We start from the raw sequence: 15,965 nt of genomic DNA on the forward strand, positions 1-15,965 counted from the left end.
TTGATTGTTTCAGTCTGCTTCTTTTTTTCCTCAAAGAGGAGAAGAATAAAAAATCTGATCTCAGTATATATATATAAACCCAAAAACAAAAAACAAAAAACAAAAAAATCCTACTGATTTTATTCCATGTAATCCAGGATCCAGGTTTCTGTACACCAACCCAAAATATGAGTTTCCCTTTTTGCCCTCACACTTCCTTAATATTCATTCTCATCCTCATAAACCGACCCATAAACCCGAGCTCGTTTATTCCCCAAAACCAACCGACCCGGCCCAGAACCCGAGGCCCGATTCTCCACCACAGCCTTCAAAGCCCGCTTCAAAGCCCACACCTCCTCCTCCCCGCCACCGCCGGCCCATTGCATCACAACCACATTCTTGGTCCGCCCCCCAACAGTCATCATCTCGGCCCGGATCGCCCTGGCCTGAACGGACCGGATCGCCTGGATCAAGTCCCGGTTCAGACCCGGCCTATCCTGGCAACACAGCGTCGCCTTCAGAAGCCTCGCCTCGCCGTCGCAATAGCTCACCGTGGCCTCGTCCAACTCGCCCGGAAACGGCCAGGGCTCCGAACCGGTGGTGCCGCCGCAGCACGAGCCCCCGTCCTGTCGCGCAAGGTCACCAGCCTGCCTCCTCAGCTCCCGCACGTGCTGCACCACCTCCGCTAGCAACGACGCCTTGTCCGTCTGCGGATAAAATTAAAATCACGCTGAGTACAATTACCATAATGCCCCTATATTTAAATCGAAATAACGAGAAAGGGAGTATGGTTTTGGTTTTTTCACCCGGGTGGTGTTGGGGAGGAGAGTGCGGAGGGTGGAGAGGTGGGTGTTGATACGCTGCCTGCGTCTCCTCTCGGCTTCCTTGTGGCTCTTGGATGCTTCTGCTGACCTGGAGGTCTCGGTCATGGAGGCTGCTGGGCTCAGGATGGAATCTGCGCCGTCCATCAGGTTGACCAGCGACGGGTCGTGTGCGTAGTGATTTTGATCAGACCAGCTCAGGAAAGGAAGCATTTTTTTTTTCTCTCGTAATGAAAATCAAGTGTTTGAGAATAAGAAGAGTTGGGTTTTGTTGGGTAGGTGTAGTTATAGGGAACTGGGGTGTACTTAAGAGAGAGAGAGAGAGAGAGAGAGAGAGAGAGAGAGATGGGTTTGAAGAAGAAGAAGAAGAAGAAGAAGAGAGGAAGTGAGAGGAAGAAGAGCAAGTAGGAGTTGGAAGTGAAGTGAACAAGAAAAACAGTGAGTTATTTGACTTGGTTTTTACTTTTTTATTTATTTACCGCTGATGGGTTGATGAGATAATAAATAAATAAAATTTTAAATTTTAAACAAGCGAACAATGAATATAGATTATTTAGATAAATAAAAGGAAATTAAAGAAAGAACATGGAAAACGTGGATCGAGGCAGGACTAGAAACTTGGAGAAAGGGCAAAAAGAGTGAAAGAAGGGGACAGGTTTGGAAGGGGACCAAGGGAATATTGTTAAAGAATCCGTGTGACATGTCCATGTTACCAAGTATGTCAATTTTATTATTATTTGAAAGTTCAAGCATGTTACATTGTATTATCCACCCAAAAAAATAAACATGTCATATTGTGATTAAAATGAAATCGCTTATAAGTTAACAAATAAAGGTTAACGTAGTAATACTTTTCTTGCGAATTTACACATTTGGGAGGAGATCGAATCCAAGACTTAATCAACTTTAGTTTTTTCGAAGTCAAGAAGAAGTAACTTTTGAGCTTTAGTAAAATCACATTAAAGTTAACAAAAGTTTAACTTGTAATGAATTTGTTGTCGGTGCTCAAAACTAGATGATCAGTAGTGGGCTAAAACTTAAAGATGAGGTGTGATCTGATTTGCATTCAGTAAGCACTTCTCTTCGGCAAGCTGAGGATTATCTGCAAAGAGAGAGAGAGAGAGAGAGAGAGAGAGAGAGAGAGAGAGAGAGAGAGGGAAGGGAAGAGCAGTAGGTAAGACCTAAGACACCGGTGTGGTGCCAGCCAAAGGCCCTCCGATGCTAAAGTTAGCCGAAGAAGAGAGGAGTTAGCTATTGATAAAATAAGGGGATAAGTGTCAAGTAGTTGTTACCTTGTACCTTGGAGGCAAGGGGTTCTATTTATAGAGGTATTAGGGTGTCCTCTTGGTGTAAATTTTCGATGTGGGGCTCGTAGGAGTAGCCTAGAAGACTGCCACATGTCCTAGCGAATATATTAGTAAGGAACCTGAGAGATTCCTATAAGATACCTTATGGGAGGTTGAATCAGTAGAGGATGCCGAGGGTACCTGCCGACTGTCGATTGAGAACCTATGCGACTTGGCCGGCCAGTGTGGAATTGGTCGTGGGTGTCGAGGGCACCAACCGATTGTAAGGCTGGGCTGGTCAGTGTGGGCACTTGGGCCCTAATTGATGTAGAATCAGTAAGTGGTGTCGAGGGGCGACTACCGATTGTAATGCCAAATTGGTCAGCGTGGGCTTCTGTGCCTTGCTTGGTATCAGGTCTTTTCCACGTGTCATGACATAAAAGGCCGGTCAGATATGATGCAAACATTTGTAAAACCCATTATCTAACCCACATAATCTTACAAAATTAATGTCATAATTGTGATGAAGAAAATATTTTATCTGAACGAGCAATGCATATTTGGTTTAATAGTTTTTATCTTCGTTTTTACAGTGATGTAGCTTTGTTGTAAGGAAAAAAACCATTAATATTAAACTCAAAATTTAAAAAGAGGAAACACATATATAACACAAAGCGAATCAAATATCATTTTCAGAGGAAGGAAGGAAGGGGGCCAAAGCTATAATTCGTACGTAATAATGAAACTATTAACGGCGGCGGCAACAGCTTTTTTTAGAAGAATCAAAGGTGACAGCAGCGACATCATTAGCCGACAACCTCTTTTGCCTTCGCCTTCACTTTCCAGTTTCAGTTCTTGCTTTTCTTGCCCTTTGTTACACTTTCTCCCAACCTTTTCCTCATTTTGCTCTCTCTCTCTCTCTCCTCTTCTCTTCCCTTTCTTTTCTGTTACCTCCAAGTGATGAACCTCTACACTCTCCCCATAACCCAAAAAGGCACAAATGCTTGTTAATTTTGATAAGGCACTAATTAATTTTAGATTTTTTTTTTCTTTATTCTTATCGTTACAGTATGCTAGGGAGATTAGGTTATTGTACCACATTATAGACCAAATTATTGTACCACATATGGTGATATAACTTTCTAATGGAGGTAGGGTATATCTCCTCACTATTAGATACATAATACACAATGTGTGTGGTAATAATATGGTCTCTTTAATAATTTTATATCTTTTATTTTGGCACTAAAGTAAGGAGTCTAAATCTTTAGCCTTTTTGTTTTATTTAAAATGTTTATGCCGGCCTTTCTATTAATAAAAAATAGTTAAAATTTATCCTCTACTTTTATAAATGTCAGTTTTTATAAAAACTTTCAAAAATAGCTAAAAACTTACTTAAATAGACATAAATGCTCTCAAAACTAAAATTCACATAAATAAATAAAAGTCAGTCAGACAATATATATATATTAAAGAATATGCCAAGAAAACTTGATTTCATATCCAAGCATATGATTCGACTACTATGCCAAATAGACATCTCCACTTGCTGCCTTTTCAAGCATCGACTGAAGAAGATAACACCAAACATAGCAAATCAGAAGTAGACAACCTTTGTTTTTTTTTCTTTTTTTCTTTAAGAACTTATTGGTCATCAAAAATGGCAAGGTTCTAAACAATTGGAGATGACAATAGAAATAACCTAGGACCCTAGATTGCATTATCGACTAAGAAAAATCAATCAAAATGTGATAATAAGAAAAACATGGTAGCAAAGAATATACATTTTAACTAAGTGCAATTTCCTGAATGTTTGATCAATCAGGCATCATCAACATCGCTTCCACCAATCTGGGTTTCCAGAGTTAAAGTAGTTGCTTCCATCAGGACCAAGAGTATGGAATGTCTCAAGGACAAATTTCCCTTCTTTATACTACTTCTGGCTTTTCTCCCTTGCAGCCTCATATTTCCCACCCCACCATTGAACTACATGAAACACAAAATATGTCAGCAACAGTGTAATCGTGTTATCATGATCCACTCGTCTTTCTCTCCAAGTGTGACATTTACAAATTTATCAAAAAGTTAAACCCTTTCATGTCTTCAGTTAAACGACTTAGAATTTTAGAAAGTATGTCATCAACAAGAGCAGGATGAGTTTTGCATTGCTTGCAGCTTGATGTCTCCTTCAAGACTGATCCCAAACAGCCTTCTCATGTCGTTACTTTAGAGTCTACATCTCTAGCTTTCTTAATTTCTCTTCCCGCAGTTACAAGGGAGCATAATAGCAGCAAAATAGATTCTGTGTTGCACTCTCCTATTTTATTTTATTTTTTCTTTGTCTAATTGACTTTCTTTTATTTATTTATGTGGGTTTTAGTTTTGAGGGCATTTAAGCCTATTTAATTGAGTTTTTGGTTATTTTTAAAACTGACATTTATGAAAGTTGGGCGTAAATTTTGGCTATTTTTTTTATAAAAACTCATTTGAGAAGGGGGTGCTTTCGCATGCATGCCAATATGCCAAAAAGGTTCAAATCTAAGACTATTAATATGCAAGTCAATGTCTTTTTCAACTGGACTAAACCCCATTGACATGGGCATCTTTTAATTTAGGTCAAGTTGCACAATTTGGATGTATCACTTCGTTATGTTACGTCTATCAAATCTTAGTTCATGTGTGAAGTTTTCAAGGGTAAACTGTCTTTTCAAATCATGAAATCTCATTTAACCCTTATTTGGTCACTAAAATTTAAAAAAATGATTTAATGACGCTAAAATATTGTTTAAGTTTCAACAAGATTCATTTAAAATTGAAGAAAATGTTCTACTTTATATGTTCAACGTTGGGCAATAATTTGTCATTGGTGACATGAATGTACATTATTAAGGTGTTATTTGGGTTCAAACTTGAGACCATTGGTCTGCAAGTCAATGCCCTTTCCACTCAACTACCCCCGTTAACTGTGACACAACTGTATTTGAATACGCATCCCACAATATTTTTTTTCTAGATATTAAGACGATATTTTACCGAGCATTAAGAATCATTAGGGTAAAGGAGGATCATCATTCCATAACATAATAAAACCATCAATAAATGTCACCAAGTTTCCCAAGCAATGAGCAACCTCGGTACACTGTTGTTCACCCCAAAAAGCATAGTTGTGGATTTTAAAGCCATGAAATTGATTGACCATAGCCAATTTTCACCCAAACAAACTGTAGAGAAAAGTATGATGAAGGTCACAAACAAAAACTTAAATACACTACACTACCAATATATCTGATCATTTTGGTCCCTAAAATTGGAGAAAAGTTTCCATGGCATGGCCTGTGTTGTCTCTTTTCTCCCTGTCATCACTTGGAAAAAACCCTTCGTTTCTTTTGCCTTAGGTTTTAACTGTGACCCAATATTAGTACTTCAATCTGTCCAGAAATACATCAAATTTTTTTTCTTATAAAAAATTTAATTAAAAAAAATAAAATTCCAAAAATTACCCATCTTGTGAGGACTGAGGATGCTAGTTGGACCCCACAAAGGCATGAATTGAAAACGTTGAGGGAGAGAGGAAGTAAGATCAACATCCCATCTCAGTAGGGCAGCCGACCAACAAGTGCTGAGAGTTCAGATTGTGATGCAGAAGAGAGCAGAGGTTGCAGTCATAATAAAAATTTATTCACTATTGGCTATATGCAAATTACAACAGTTTTTATGAACATGACATCTGCCTATAGGCTCTCTGTCTCTCTCTATGTATATAAATAGTGATTCCACCATATTTCAGAGCATGCCATGCCTCTGGTTCTGGCTTCTGGCTTCTGCCTGGACCACACACCCTAAAATGGCTTTTGTTTGAACCCCATTATATTTGTGTAGGTCCTGCTGACAGTCCAAAACCTAGCTATAAGTTTTTTGGCTTTGCTAAGAGCTAAAAGCTAGAATACTAACTTGAGCCATGCCAATGAATAAAGGAACTGCAGCAACTAATAACAAGAGCAATAAAGAAACCAAAAATAAAGTAGCCAAGGTAAAAAACAAACTATGCAAGTGTAGCATGTTTTCAAGGGGCAAATATTGTCGTATGCATGGAATATGTTAGTGAGAATGATAATATAATGATATAGTTTATTTAGTTTATAAAAATTACAATTTTTGGTAATGTATAAAACCACAATTTGGCAGTTAGTGTAACATTCCAATTCCCTGAAAACTGTGCTAATTTATTTTAACTAGTTATATATTGTCACAAGAGAACACAAACTATATTTTAAAGGTTAAAATAGTAAAAATCAAAAGAACTGAACATTCATGGTTGAATACTTTTTTAACTTTAAAACAAGTTTACCCCCTCGTTATTGGTCTAGTGGTATTTCTCTTCTCAATATCGGAAGAGTTTTTTCAACAAATTTTTTTAATATTTATTTATTAAAATTTTTTGAAAGAAAATTCAAGTTCGAAACCTCCTAACCATCAAAAAGATTAAATGAGGGTAAAAGGTTAGTAGAAGACTTGTTCAGGACTATCGTAGTACTAAGCTCGGCCTCCGGCTATCTGTAGTTTATCGGCACCCTAAAAATCATGCACTCCTCCCTGAATTTGACAATAAGTGTAATATAAGCCAAGCCTAGCATTGTTGGCTTTAGTTCATTGTTTTGCTCTCCCAACCACTTGGGAGAAGAAAAATGTTTAATTGCGTTGCAGATCAATCAAGGATGCTTAAAATGTTTAGCAAGTCAGAATGAACAAGTTCAAAGAAGAGCTTAAATCTCCAACTCAATGGTTTCATCTGATCAAATGAGACGACCCAAGATTTCAAAATGGAATGGACTAGATTTACTTTATTGAACTGTTAGATTTTAGGCTTAAGGAATTGATTATATATATATATATATATATATATATATACATGAATTTAAGAACATATCATTTTTATTTTATTTGTTTAAAAGGCCTATTTTACACCAACAATGCCATGTAAGGTAAACCATGATGAACAAAAATGAATTAAGAGAAGAAAATTCATAAGAAAATTCAAAAATGAAAATTTATCATCACAAAGGTAGAGTCAGATGGACAGACGGCAACTCTACACTACAATTATCCAATTAGTTCAAATTAATATTTCTGCTATAAATGGAATTAACATTAACACTAACTATAAGAAATAAATAAATAAAAACTCACCTGGGCTATAGCCCAGGTTGTACAAGTCATAGGTCTGTGTAATCCAAAAAATAAAAGCGTTTGTTTTTCAGGCCTTACAGTATATCTTTCTTCTTTTTGGTTCAGGCCAAAAGATAGAATTTTTTTTCTTCCTACAAATAAGAATTTACATAAGATATACATAAAATTCTGCATTTCAAATTCATCACTTTGAAAGTTTCCTTCTAAATTCAATTGCTTAACCCAGAAGCACAAAAATAAACTGAGCACAACCCACTAGACTTTGCAACCACCCAGAAACAAAAACAAGCAAAAAAATCCACTAGCCGAGAATAATCAGGCTTACTTTGTCAGTGACCTTACAGCACAAACCTATGCATCAACTCTGCAATTCTTACATCAAAAGCTAACAGCTAGCAGCATCTAACGTTAAAAACAGGTTGTTAAGTCTGAATGGTTCTGGCCAAAATTGAAGTATCTATATGGCACATCATAATAGCTGCAAAGGAAGAGAAAAGAAAACTTAGCATTCTTAACAGATAATCAATACCATAACAAACAACAACAATGTAATACCTTTAGTCAGACAATGAGTCCATTTTTGTGGAATGGAGATCCTGAAGGAGCAATGAGGCCAAGATGTTGCATCACTCTTAATCTCCGAGCACTCACTTCTGCCTGATCACTTGAGCCATTTCGTTTAAGTTTCTTTTGCAAACCATCTTCCCAAGGGGATTTTCTTTTTGCTTCTTCCTCTTTGGCAATTGGCATATTTGGCTCCAGCTTACTTTGTGGTATAGTGACATACTGCTGTCTTCTCGGAGAAACCCTTACCTAATAGTACATTTATTGGATAATGCAAATGCATGACAATGCAATCCATGAAGATAAGCATGTACATAGACCAGCTAAAGGAACTCACAGAAAATTCAGTTCTCTGAACCTCAGTAGTCTGCAACCAAGTTTCCGTATGTGACATCAAGAATAAGCAATTTACAGAATAAGGACCATTGAAAATCAGAACTTACTAAGCTTGACGAATCTGTTTGGTGATTTTCCCTTGCATGATTATGATTGGACACGCATGTAGGAGAATAAACTGCTACACTTTCTGCTCCATAATATAAACATTTTGACCAATATAAGAATCTATTTGTGAGAAAGAGTAGAGTACTTTCCCTTCAGGTCATTTCGAACACAGTAATTTCATAAACATCAAATAGTAAATTGCTGCAATAACTGGAGCTGTAACCTTGACAGAAACAAAACTTGAGCTATGACCTCTACTCACACACACAAACAGGGAATTTTGGACATGGAATCCCATGATTTACACAAGAAGAAAGCACCATCCGCCTGTTCGAAAGCACCAGTATAGATGTAACCTAGCCATGTTCTCTATATCCTTCTCAAATTTATTTAATATGAAGTCTTGAAAGCATTTGACAACCTTTCATAATTGTATTTTCTTTAGGCTCTTTAGAAGATGACAACTTAGCATAGGATCTGCTATAAATTCTCAAGACATCTGTCAATTTTAATACTTAAAGCCTTTAAACTTAGATAATAATCAAAATTCTGTTTAACTGATACATATTATGCAATATATTTTTACAGGGATTTTGAGTTGGCTAACCTTTAGACTCAGACCCTTGCTTTTTTGATCTACTGGATTTTAAGCAAGAAACATCCTGTAGACATATTTAAATGATATAGGAGAAACCATCAACTGCAAGCAAACGTTTTCGATCCTATGCAAGAGCAATTATCAAGGAAAGAATAGTTACCTGCTCCAGAGCTTTTAGAAGTATTTCCCTATAACAACCATTGTTCTGCTTGAGTATCTGAAAGTTCAACAATCAATAGGCATAAAACTATTATAATCTGGTGGAAATTAGTGCTCAAATACATCGGCAGAATTCAAGGAGATTCTAGAATGCATTCAAAACATACTATGTCAAATTCAGAATGATATTTCAGAGGGTCCACATACAAGCTGCAAGAAAACAATCTCAAAAGTTATATATAACAAGAATACAGATGAAGACAAAACACCTGACCAAGGAAAAAAAGAATTACTATTTATAGCTTCCATAGAGCCGAACAAGAACCTTCCCTGCTGATCTTTCACTTGGCTTCTTGTTCACATTCACAGTATTGTCATCAACAACCTACCAAATAAACAAGATAACGATGTGGATCCTTGACCATGACTAAGTGAACATCAAATAGAATCTGGTGGTATCAGCAAATGAAATTAAATAGCTTGACTACTGAATGCCACAACAACCAGCAAATACAGCATCTCAAATACCTGTGCAGGCCACCATGAGCCTCCATTGATCTTCACCCATATCAGATCTGCCACCTTAACTTCCCCTCCCAATTGATTAGCAGCAACATCCTCTTCATCTTTCACATCAATACGATCTTTCCCAGTTGAAAGGCGTTTGCTTTTCATTGTCTGCCATTGCAGTTGTTAATTGAAAACGGGAAAAAAAACAAAACAAAAAAGGCAAAAACAAAAAACTTCAAAGTATTTTCTTGCCCTGCAAACCTCTACAGATAACAAAATTTTACAAATGGAACACGCATCTCGGTTTCGTACAATTATGCACAAACAATTGTCACATGTACTTTGCTCTTTTTTTTTCTTCTAATGAAACTCATGACAATGCAACCCATGAAGATAAGCATGTACATAGACCAGCTAAAGGAACTCACAGAAAATTCAGTTCTCTGAGCCTCAGTAGTCTGCAACCAAGTTTCCATATGTGACATCAAGAATAAGCAATTTACAGAATAAGGACCATTGAATATCAGAACTTACTAAGCTTGACGAATCTGTTTGGTGATTTTCCCCTGCATGATTGTGATTGGACATGCGTGTAGGAGAATAAACTGCTACACTTTCTGCTCCATAATATAAACATTTTGACCAATATAAGAATCTTTTTGTGAGAAAGAGTAGAATACTTTCCTTTCAGGTCATTCCTAACACAGTAATTTCATAAACATCAAATAGTAAATTGCTGCAATAACTGGAGCTGTAACCCTGACAGAAACAAAACTTGAGCTATGACCTCAGCTCACACACACAAACAGGGAATGTTGGACATGGAATCCCATGATTTACACAAGAAGAAAGCACCATCTGCATGTTCGAAAGCACCAGTATAGTTGTATTCTAACCATGTTCTCTATATCCTTCTGAAATTTATTTAATATGAAGTCTTGAAAGCATTTGACCTTACCCTTTCATAATTTTATTTACTTTAGGCTCTTTAGAAGATGACAACTTAACATAGGATCAGCTATAAATTCCCAATGACAACTTAACATAGGATCAGCTATAAATTCCCAAGACATCTGTCAATTTTAATACATAAAGCCTTTAAACTTAGATAATAATCAAAATTCTGTTTAACTGATACATATTATGCAATATATTTTTACAGGGATTTTGAGTTGGCTAACCTTTAGAGTTGGACCCTTGCTTCTTTGATCTACTGGATTTTAAGCAAGAAACATCCTGTATACATATTTAAATGATATAGGAGAAATCATCAACTGCAAGCAAATGTTATCAATCCTATGCAAGAGCAATTATCAAGGAGAGAATAGTTACCTGCTCCAGAGCTTTTAGAAGTATTTCCCTATAACAACCATTGTTCTGCTTGAGTATCTGAAAGTTCAACAATCAATAGGCATAAAACTATTATAATCTGGTGGAAATTAGTGCTCAAATACATCGGCAGAATTCAAGGAGATTCTAGAATGCATTCAAAACATACTATGTCAAATTCAGAATGATATTTCAGAGGGTCCACATACAAGCTGCAAGAAAACAATCTCAAAAGTTATATATAACAAGAATACAGATGAAGACAAAACACCTGACCAAGGAAAAAAAGAATTACTATTTATAGCTTCCATAGAGCCGAACAAGAACCTTCCCTGCTGATCTTTCACTTGGCTTCTTGTTCACATTCACAGTATTGTCATCAACAACCTACCAAATAAACAAGATAACGATGTGGATCCTTGACCATGACTAAGTGAACATCAAATAGAATCTGGTGGTATCAGCAAATGAAATTAAATAGCTTGACTACTGAATGCCACAACAACCAGCAAATACAGCATCTCAAATACCTGTGCAGGCCACCATGAGCCTCCATTGATCTTCACCCATATCAGATCTGCCACCTTAACTTCCCCTCCCAATTGATTAGCAGCAACATCCTCTTCATCTTTCACATCAATACGATCTTTCCCAGTTGAAAAGTGTTTGCTTTTCATTGTCTGCCATTGCAGTTGTTAAATAAAAAAGACAAAAACAAAAAACTTCAAAGTAATATCTTGCCCTGCAAACCTCTACAGATAAAAAAAATTTACAAATGGAACACGTATCTCGGTTTCATACAATTGTCACATGTACTTTGCTCTTTTTTTTTTCTTTTAATGAAACTCAGGTCAACTGAGCCACTCATGGTGATTTGATCATACTATGGTATAGACTTTTCTATGTTGCCTATCGACTTTTGAGTTATTGTTAGACAATTGATAAAAATTACAGCATACAGAAAGGGATAAACAGTGTACAGAAACATATAAGTATATTGGAGAGGTGACCTTAAAAATGTTGAGACATGAACCAGTGTGTGGACACGCTACTAATTCTGAACCAACCCAATACAGTCACCAATTTAACCACCTAAGGGAGTGGAGTATGGGCAAGCCCAATGTACCAATCGTGTGCGGGGTTTTATCTCAAAAGGCATATGTGCTATTAGACTATTAGAAATGGATCACTCCTCGAACATTGTAGATTGTTGTGTCTTCTATCTAATGGGACTAATCCCCATTCTCACTCATGGCTTGCACCGAGCCACGTAACCCCAACAACAAAGTTATAGAAAGGGGGAGTAAGGCAGTCCCAAGGTGGACCAAGTAGCATGACAATGAAGTATCTAAGCGGGACATAGTATGACACGAGACAGAAGAATCTTGCATTGTGGAACTGCTATGGTCGTTCACATAATAACTATAAATCATGAGTCTTTGATGTAAGCATTGTGGAATAATCTAAGATTTTCTCCAACCTTTAGACCTGCATCCGGGGGCTGCAAAAGTTCATCATGCTTTGATTCCCAAGTTAACATGTTAGTAACAAGATTTTGTCCATTTAGTAACATGTTAGTTAATTAAACGTGTATTTAAATGTGATGGAGTTAGAAAGAAAGTTTGGATGGTGGTATATAATTACCATATTGGTCTTAATTTTAAAGTTTTTATTACACTGATCAAAAGTAATAAGAATGTAATTGGCATTTAAATATAATGGTGACAAGATGATCTTCATACTAAAGATTCTGTTGAGACAACCATGCATAGATTACTTTGCTAAAACGTAAGTAGTTTGTATGAACGTTTGAACCTCATTTCAAAGCTTAGACCTTGATCTCACCGTCTTGTTCTTTCCTTAACAATTTGTGGGAATAACCATTATCAGATTACCTTGCTAAAATATAAGCAGTTTTCTATGAACATTTTTACATCCCATTGTCAAATTTGACCCTCGTTTTCAAAGCTTAAAACTTTGATGTCTTCCTTTTGTTCTTTCCTACATTTTCTCAGCAACCAAACAGAACAACTCGGACCATATGACAAAACTAGTACTGTTTAAGTGACAACAAAGTATAAACAGCCAAAATAGAACATTCAAACAAAAGAGGATTTGGGTTCTTACAGTTTCACCAGAGACGGCGCAGCAAGAGACTGAGATTGAGAACGACCGCGGCGTTCTGTGTGAGCGAAGGATGAACAGGAAATAGAAGGTTTGAGTGGGCGGAGAAGTGTCTTGGAAGTTGGAACGACAAAACCAAGCAACTTTATTGGGTTCCTTTCTGTCAGACTGTATACGTTTGGTTTTTATTTTTTTCAAATGTCGAAAATTGGAGGTAATTGAAGGAGAAGAAATTACGTGTAAAGGAAAATACCGCTGTTTTTTTATTCTTATCCAATCAAGTTTCGTCATGGGAAATTCTCATCAGCATGACAAAATATGATTGGTTGGAAATATCAATACAGTATTATTTTCAGAATATACAAGTTTTCTCATATTAAAGCATGTTTAGTTATTAAGAATCTAAGAAGTCATAAATTAAGAATATGAGAATTAAGAAATTAGAATTGGATCAATTGATTTTAATATGCAACCCACAAATTTTTTTATTTTTTTATGTTAATAAATACATGAAAAGTTATGAATTGAAATAATTTCAATACACGTGTTTGTAAACATATGAAAATCATTAATTAGAATAATTCAAATACTCATCCCCAATAAATAAATATGCTCTTAACTTTTTTATTTTTCCTTCCGCCATAAAATTATAGGCATGGAGTAATGGCCATAGTACCTTTTAATTTTTTTGGATTTAATGTCCATAATACTTTGAACATTGTTCGAATATATCGACGGTTATATTTTTGAGACTAGGTGGTAAATTCTTTTGTTTTTTTTATCTTGTGGATTGGTTGGGCCCCACCTAGTTCTGATCCAAATTTTTATTTCAATTCAACCCGAGTTGGATGGGCCCAAAAACAGTACAAAATCTGGTACTCAATATCCATAGGGTTTGGGCTTGAGTTTCGGCCGAGCTTTCGAAGTTTTCTTTTATGGTGCTACCCTAAGCTTCAAGCTAGTTTAGGGTTCCAAAAAAAAAATTTGAGCTTCAAGCTAGTTTACAATGAGTGTGTGTTTGACCCAAAAAAGAAGAAGAAAGAATGAGTGTGTTTTTAAAAAGTGCATGACATGCAAACATGGTTTATATTTACAACAGTTGCTAGGGCGCCAACTTTTTAATACCAATTGATGTGTTATATGATATGACAATTCATATCAAATTACAGGTTATTTATTTTAGTTTAGTCGTCTTTTTTATGTTTTCTAACTTTATTTGATTAAGTAGACCAAACCGTAGCTTCATCCTAGCCGCAACATTGTCATCGATGTAGTACTAGATCCGCCATTGTCAAACGTCCATAGAGCCAATATGAATTGTTTTCTTTGCTGGTTCCCCACGTCCTGGAAATCCCAAGTTGATTTGAGGGCATATAACATTGCAATGTGATGGAGAATATGATAGAGGAAAAATCAAATTACCTCTTCCAAACTTGGTCGTGACGGAGGATTTGCCCTATATTTGGGCCAAAATATCTCACTCTTTCTTTGATCTAGTTCTCATAAGCGATGATATACAAAGTTTAATAGCCGCAATATTGACCCCAAAACAAAAAGGAGTTTAATAGCCACAATGATGAGATGTGAAATTCTAGATCAAGTCCGAGGGTGGATCCAGCTAAACCCTACTATGGGCCATAACCCTCGCTCACTCACCCTTTGCTATACATAGGGAATAAAGGCCCACACATTTCTTTAACAAAAACCAAGCACGCATAACAGAACTGAAGCTTGTCCACCTTTCCACAGGAAGCCAAACCTTTCCAGAGGAAGCCAAACCTTTCTCTGGATCTCCATAGTTGGGCCGCCAAGGAGTGGAAGACATCAATTCATCAAAGCAAATTCATTGTTTGTTTGAACTTTTTGCTTCTTTTTCAAGGTTTTTTTATACCACACAGAAAAAATCCTAGACGATCAAGTAAACTCTTCTATGTTCTTTATTAGATTCGTAGTTTTTGTCTATTTAGTTTCCTAGCTCAGACAAACTTCTTGTGACGGGAATAGCACTTTTTGCTATCTCCAGCCAATAACTCAATGACATGCCGAATTGCATGAAAGTTAATCTCTTTTCAGTTTGTATGGATCTCTGTGCGTTATTTCTCTTTATTCAGGCAATGGCTATTTTATAGGCCAAAAGATACAAGAAGAACTGAACTGAGGAGAAGAAAGAGAAACATTTGATGGGTTGAACTCAACTTCATAAAGAATGAAAAACAAATCAACTTTGTTAAACATCATTATTGAGATGTTATGCAGAGGTGGAGACTGGTGTTGCTGGTGGTGGTGGTGGGATAACTTGGCAGAGAGTAATAATAAAATTGAACAAAATTAAAAAGGTAATGTGACACATGACATGGTAATTCAAGTCATATGTCAATGCCACATAAGTTGGTATGTAAGTTGATACTTGTAGCATTACTGATATTTACAAAAAGGATAATGCTAGACATATAACATTTTCATACCATTTTTATATATTATATTATGTGACATCTGACATGATAATCCATGTCACCTTCCACATGATTTATTTTAGTTTCCATAAAACTTTTCAGTTTTATAGTGTAAGATTTTGTTTTCAGGTAACTATCCATGTCACCTTCCACACGAATAAAATAGGCATTTCATGTGATTTGGACAAATAGGTGACGTTATTTGGAGCATCTAAATAGGAAGTTCGTGTGGTTTTACCTCACGGGAGTGTTATTTGTGGGCACCCTTAGATATTTGACAATACCAGTGATTGATGGGTTTCTCCTTTCTGCGTTGCTATTGTCATTGACAACCCATTTGAACCGTTGGTGGTGGTCGTCTTCAATCACGTTGGTGAGAAAAGGGATGATACGGGAGGAGTGAGAAAGAGGCTTTTATTTTATTTTATTTTTTAAGAAAACTGACATTTGTATTCATAAAGTAAACACAAAGATCATCAACTACAAGGGTAAGAACAAATACAAATACCCA

At 36.3% G+C, this 15,965-nt stretch overlaps 2 protein-coding genes and 1 pseudogene across 2 annotated transcripts; all 3 read right to left on the bottom strand.

The window, feature by feature from the left end:
• Positions 1-40: 40 nt before the first annotated feature.
• LOC117615118 (transcription factor bHLH30-like) lies at positions 41-1,252 on the bottom strand. Its single transcript, XM_034344123.1, has 2 exons — positions 786-1,252; positions 41-686 (listed from the first exon to the last, which is right to left on the bottom strand). Exons 1-2 carry the CDS (start codon positions 1,011-1,013, stop codon positions 198-200), a joined length of 717 nt encoding a protein of 238 aa, XP_034200014.1. The 5' UTR covers positions 1,014-1,252; the 3' UTR covers positions 41-197.
• A 2,655-nt stretch (positions 1,253-3,907) lies between these two features.
• On the bottom strand, positions 3,908-4,303 carry LOC117615530 (annotated as a pseudogene).
• Positions 4,304-7,430: 3,127 nt separating this feature from the next.
• Positions 7,431-13,164, bottom strand: LOC117616608. Its single transcript, XM_034345980.1, has 16 exons — positions 13,005-13,164; positions 11,408-11,557; positions 11,173-11,264; positions 11,047-11,089; positions 10,881-10,937; positions 10,730-10,784; positions 10,083-10,165; positions 9,567-9,716; positions 9,332-9,423; positions 9,206-9,248; positions 9,040-9,096; positions 8,889-8,943; positions 8,281-8,363; positions 8,175-8,204; positions 7,829-8,086; positions 7,431-7,751 (listed from the first exon to the last, which is right to left on the bottom strand). The coding sequence occupies exons 2-15, from the start codon at positions 11,552-11,554 to the stop codon at positions 7,835-7,837; spliced, it is 1,239 nt and encodes a 412-aa protein (XP_034201871.1). The 5' UTR covers positions 11,555-11,557; positions 13,005-13,164; the 3' UTR covers positions 7,431-7,751; positions 7,829-7,834.
• Positions 13,165-15,965: the final 2,801 nt, after the last annotated feature.

Source organism: Prunus dulcis, chromosome 1, assembly GCF_902201215.1.
Source record: "Prunus dulcis chromosome 1, ALMONDv2, whole genome shotgun sequence".
Classification (NCBI taxonomy): domain Eukaryota; kingdom Viridiplantae; phylum Streptophyta; class Magnoliopsida; order Rosales; family Rosaceae; genus Prunus; species Prunus dulcis.

Excerpts from the sequence above, each read along its gene's own strand:
- LOC117615118 (XM_034344123.1), bottom strand. The coding sequence starts at position 1,013 with ATGCTTCCTTTCCTGAGCTGGTCTGATCAAAATCACTACGCACACGAC. Across the intron at positions 687-785 it reads TCCTCCCCAACACCACCCGG|ACGGACAAGGCGTCGTTGCT; the intron begins GTGAAAAAACCA and ends TTTTATCCGCAG.
- LOC117616608 (XM_034345980.1), bottom strand. The coding sequence starts at position 11,554 with ATGAAAAGCAAACACTTTTCAACTGGGAAAGATCGTATTGATGTGAAA. Across the intron at positions 10,938-11,046 it reads ATCATTCTGAATTTGACATA|ATACTCAAGCAGAACAATGG; the intron begins GTATGTTTTGAA and ends TTGAACTTTCAG. Across the intron at positions 9,424-9,566 it reads GCTCATGGTGGCCTGCACAG|GTTGTTGATGACAATACTGT; the intron begins GTATTTGAGATG and ends TTTATTTGGTAG.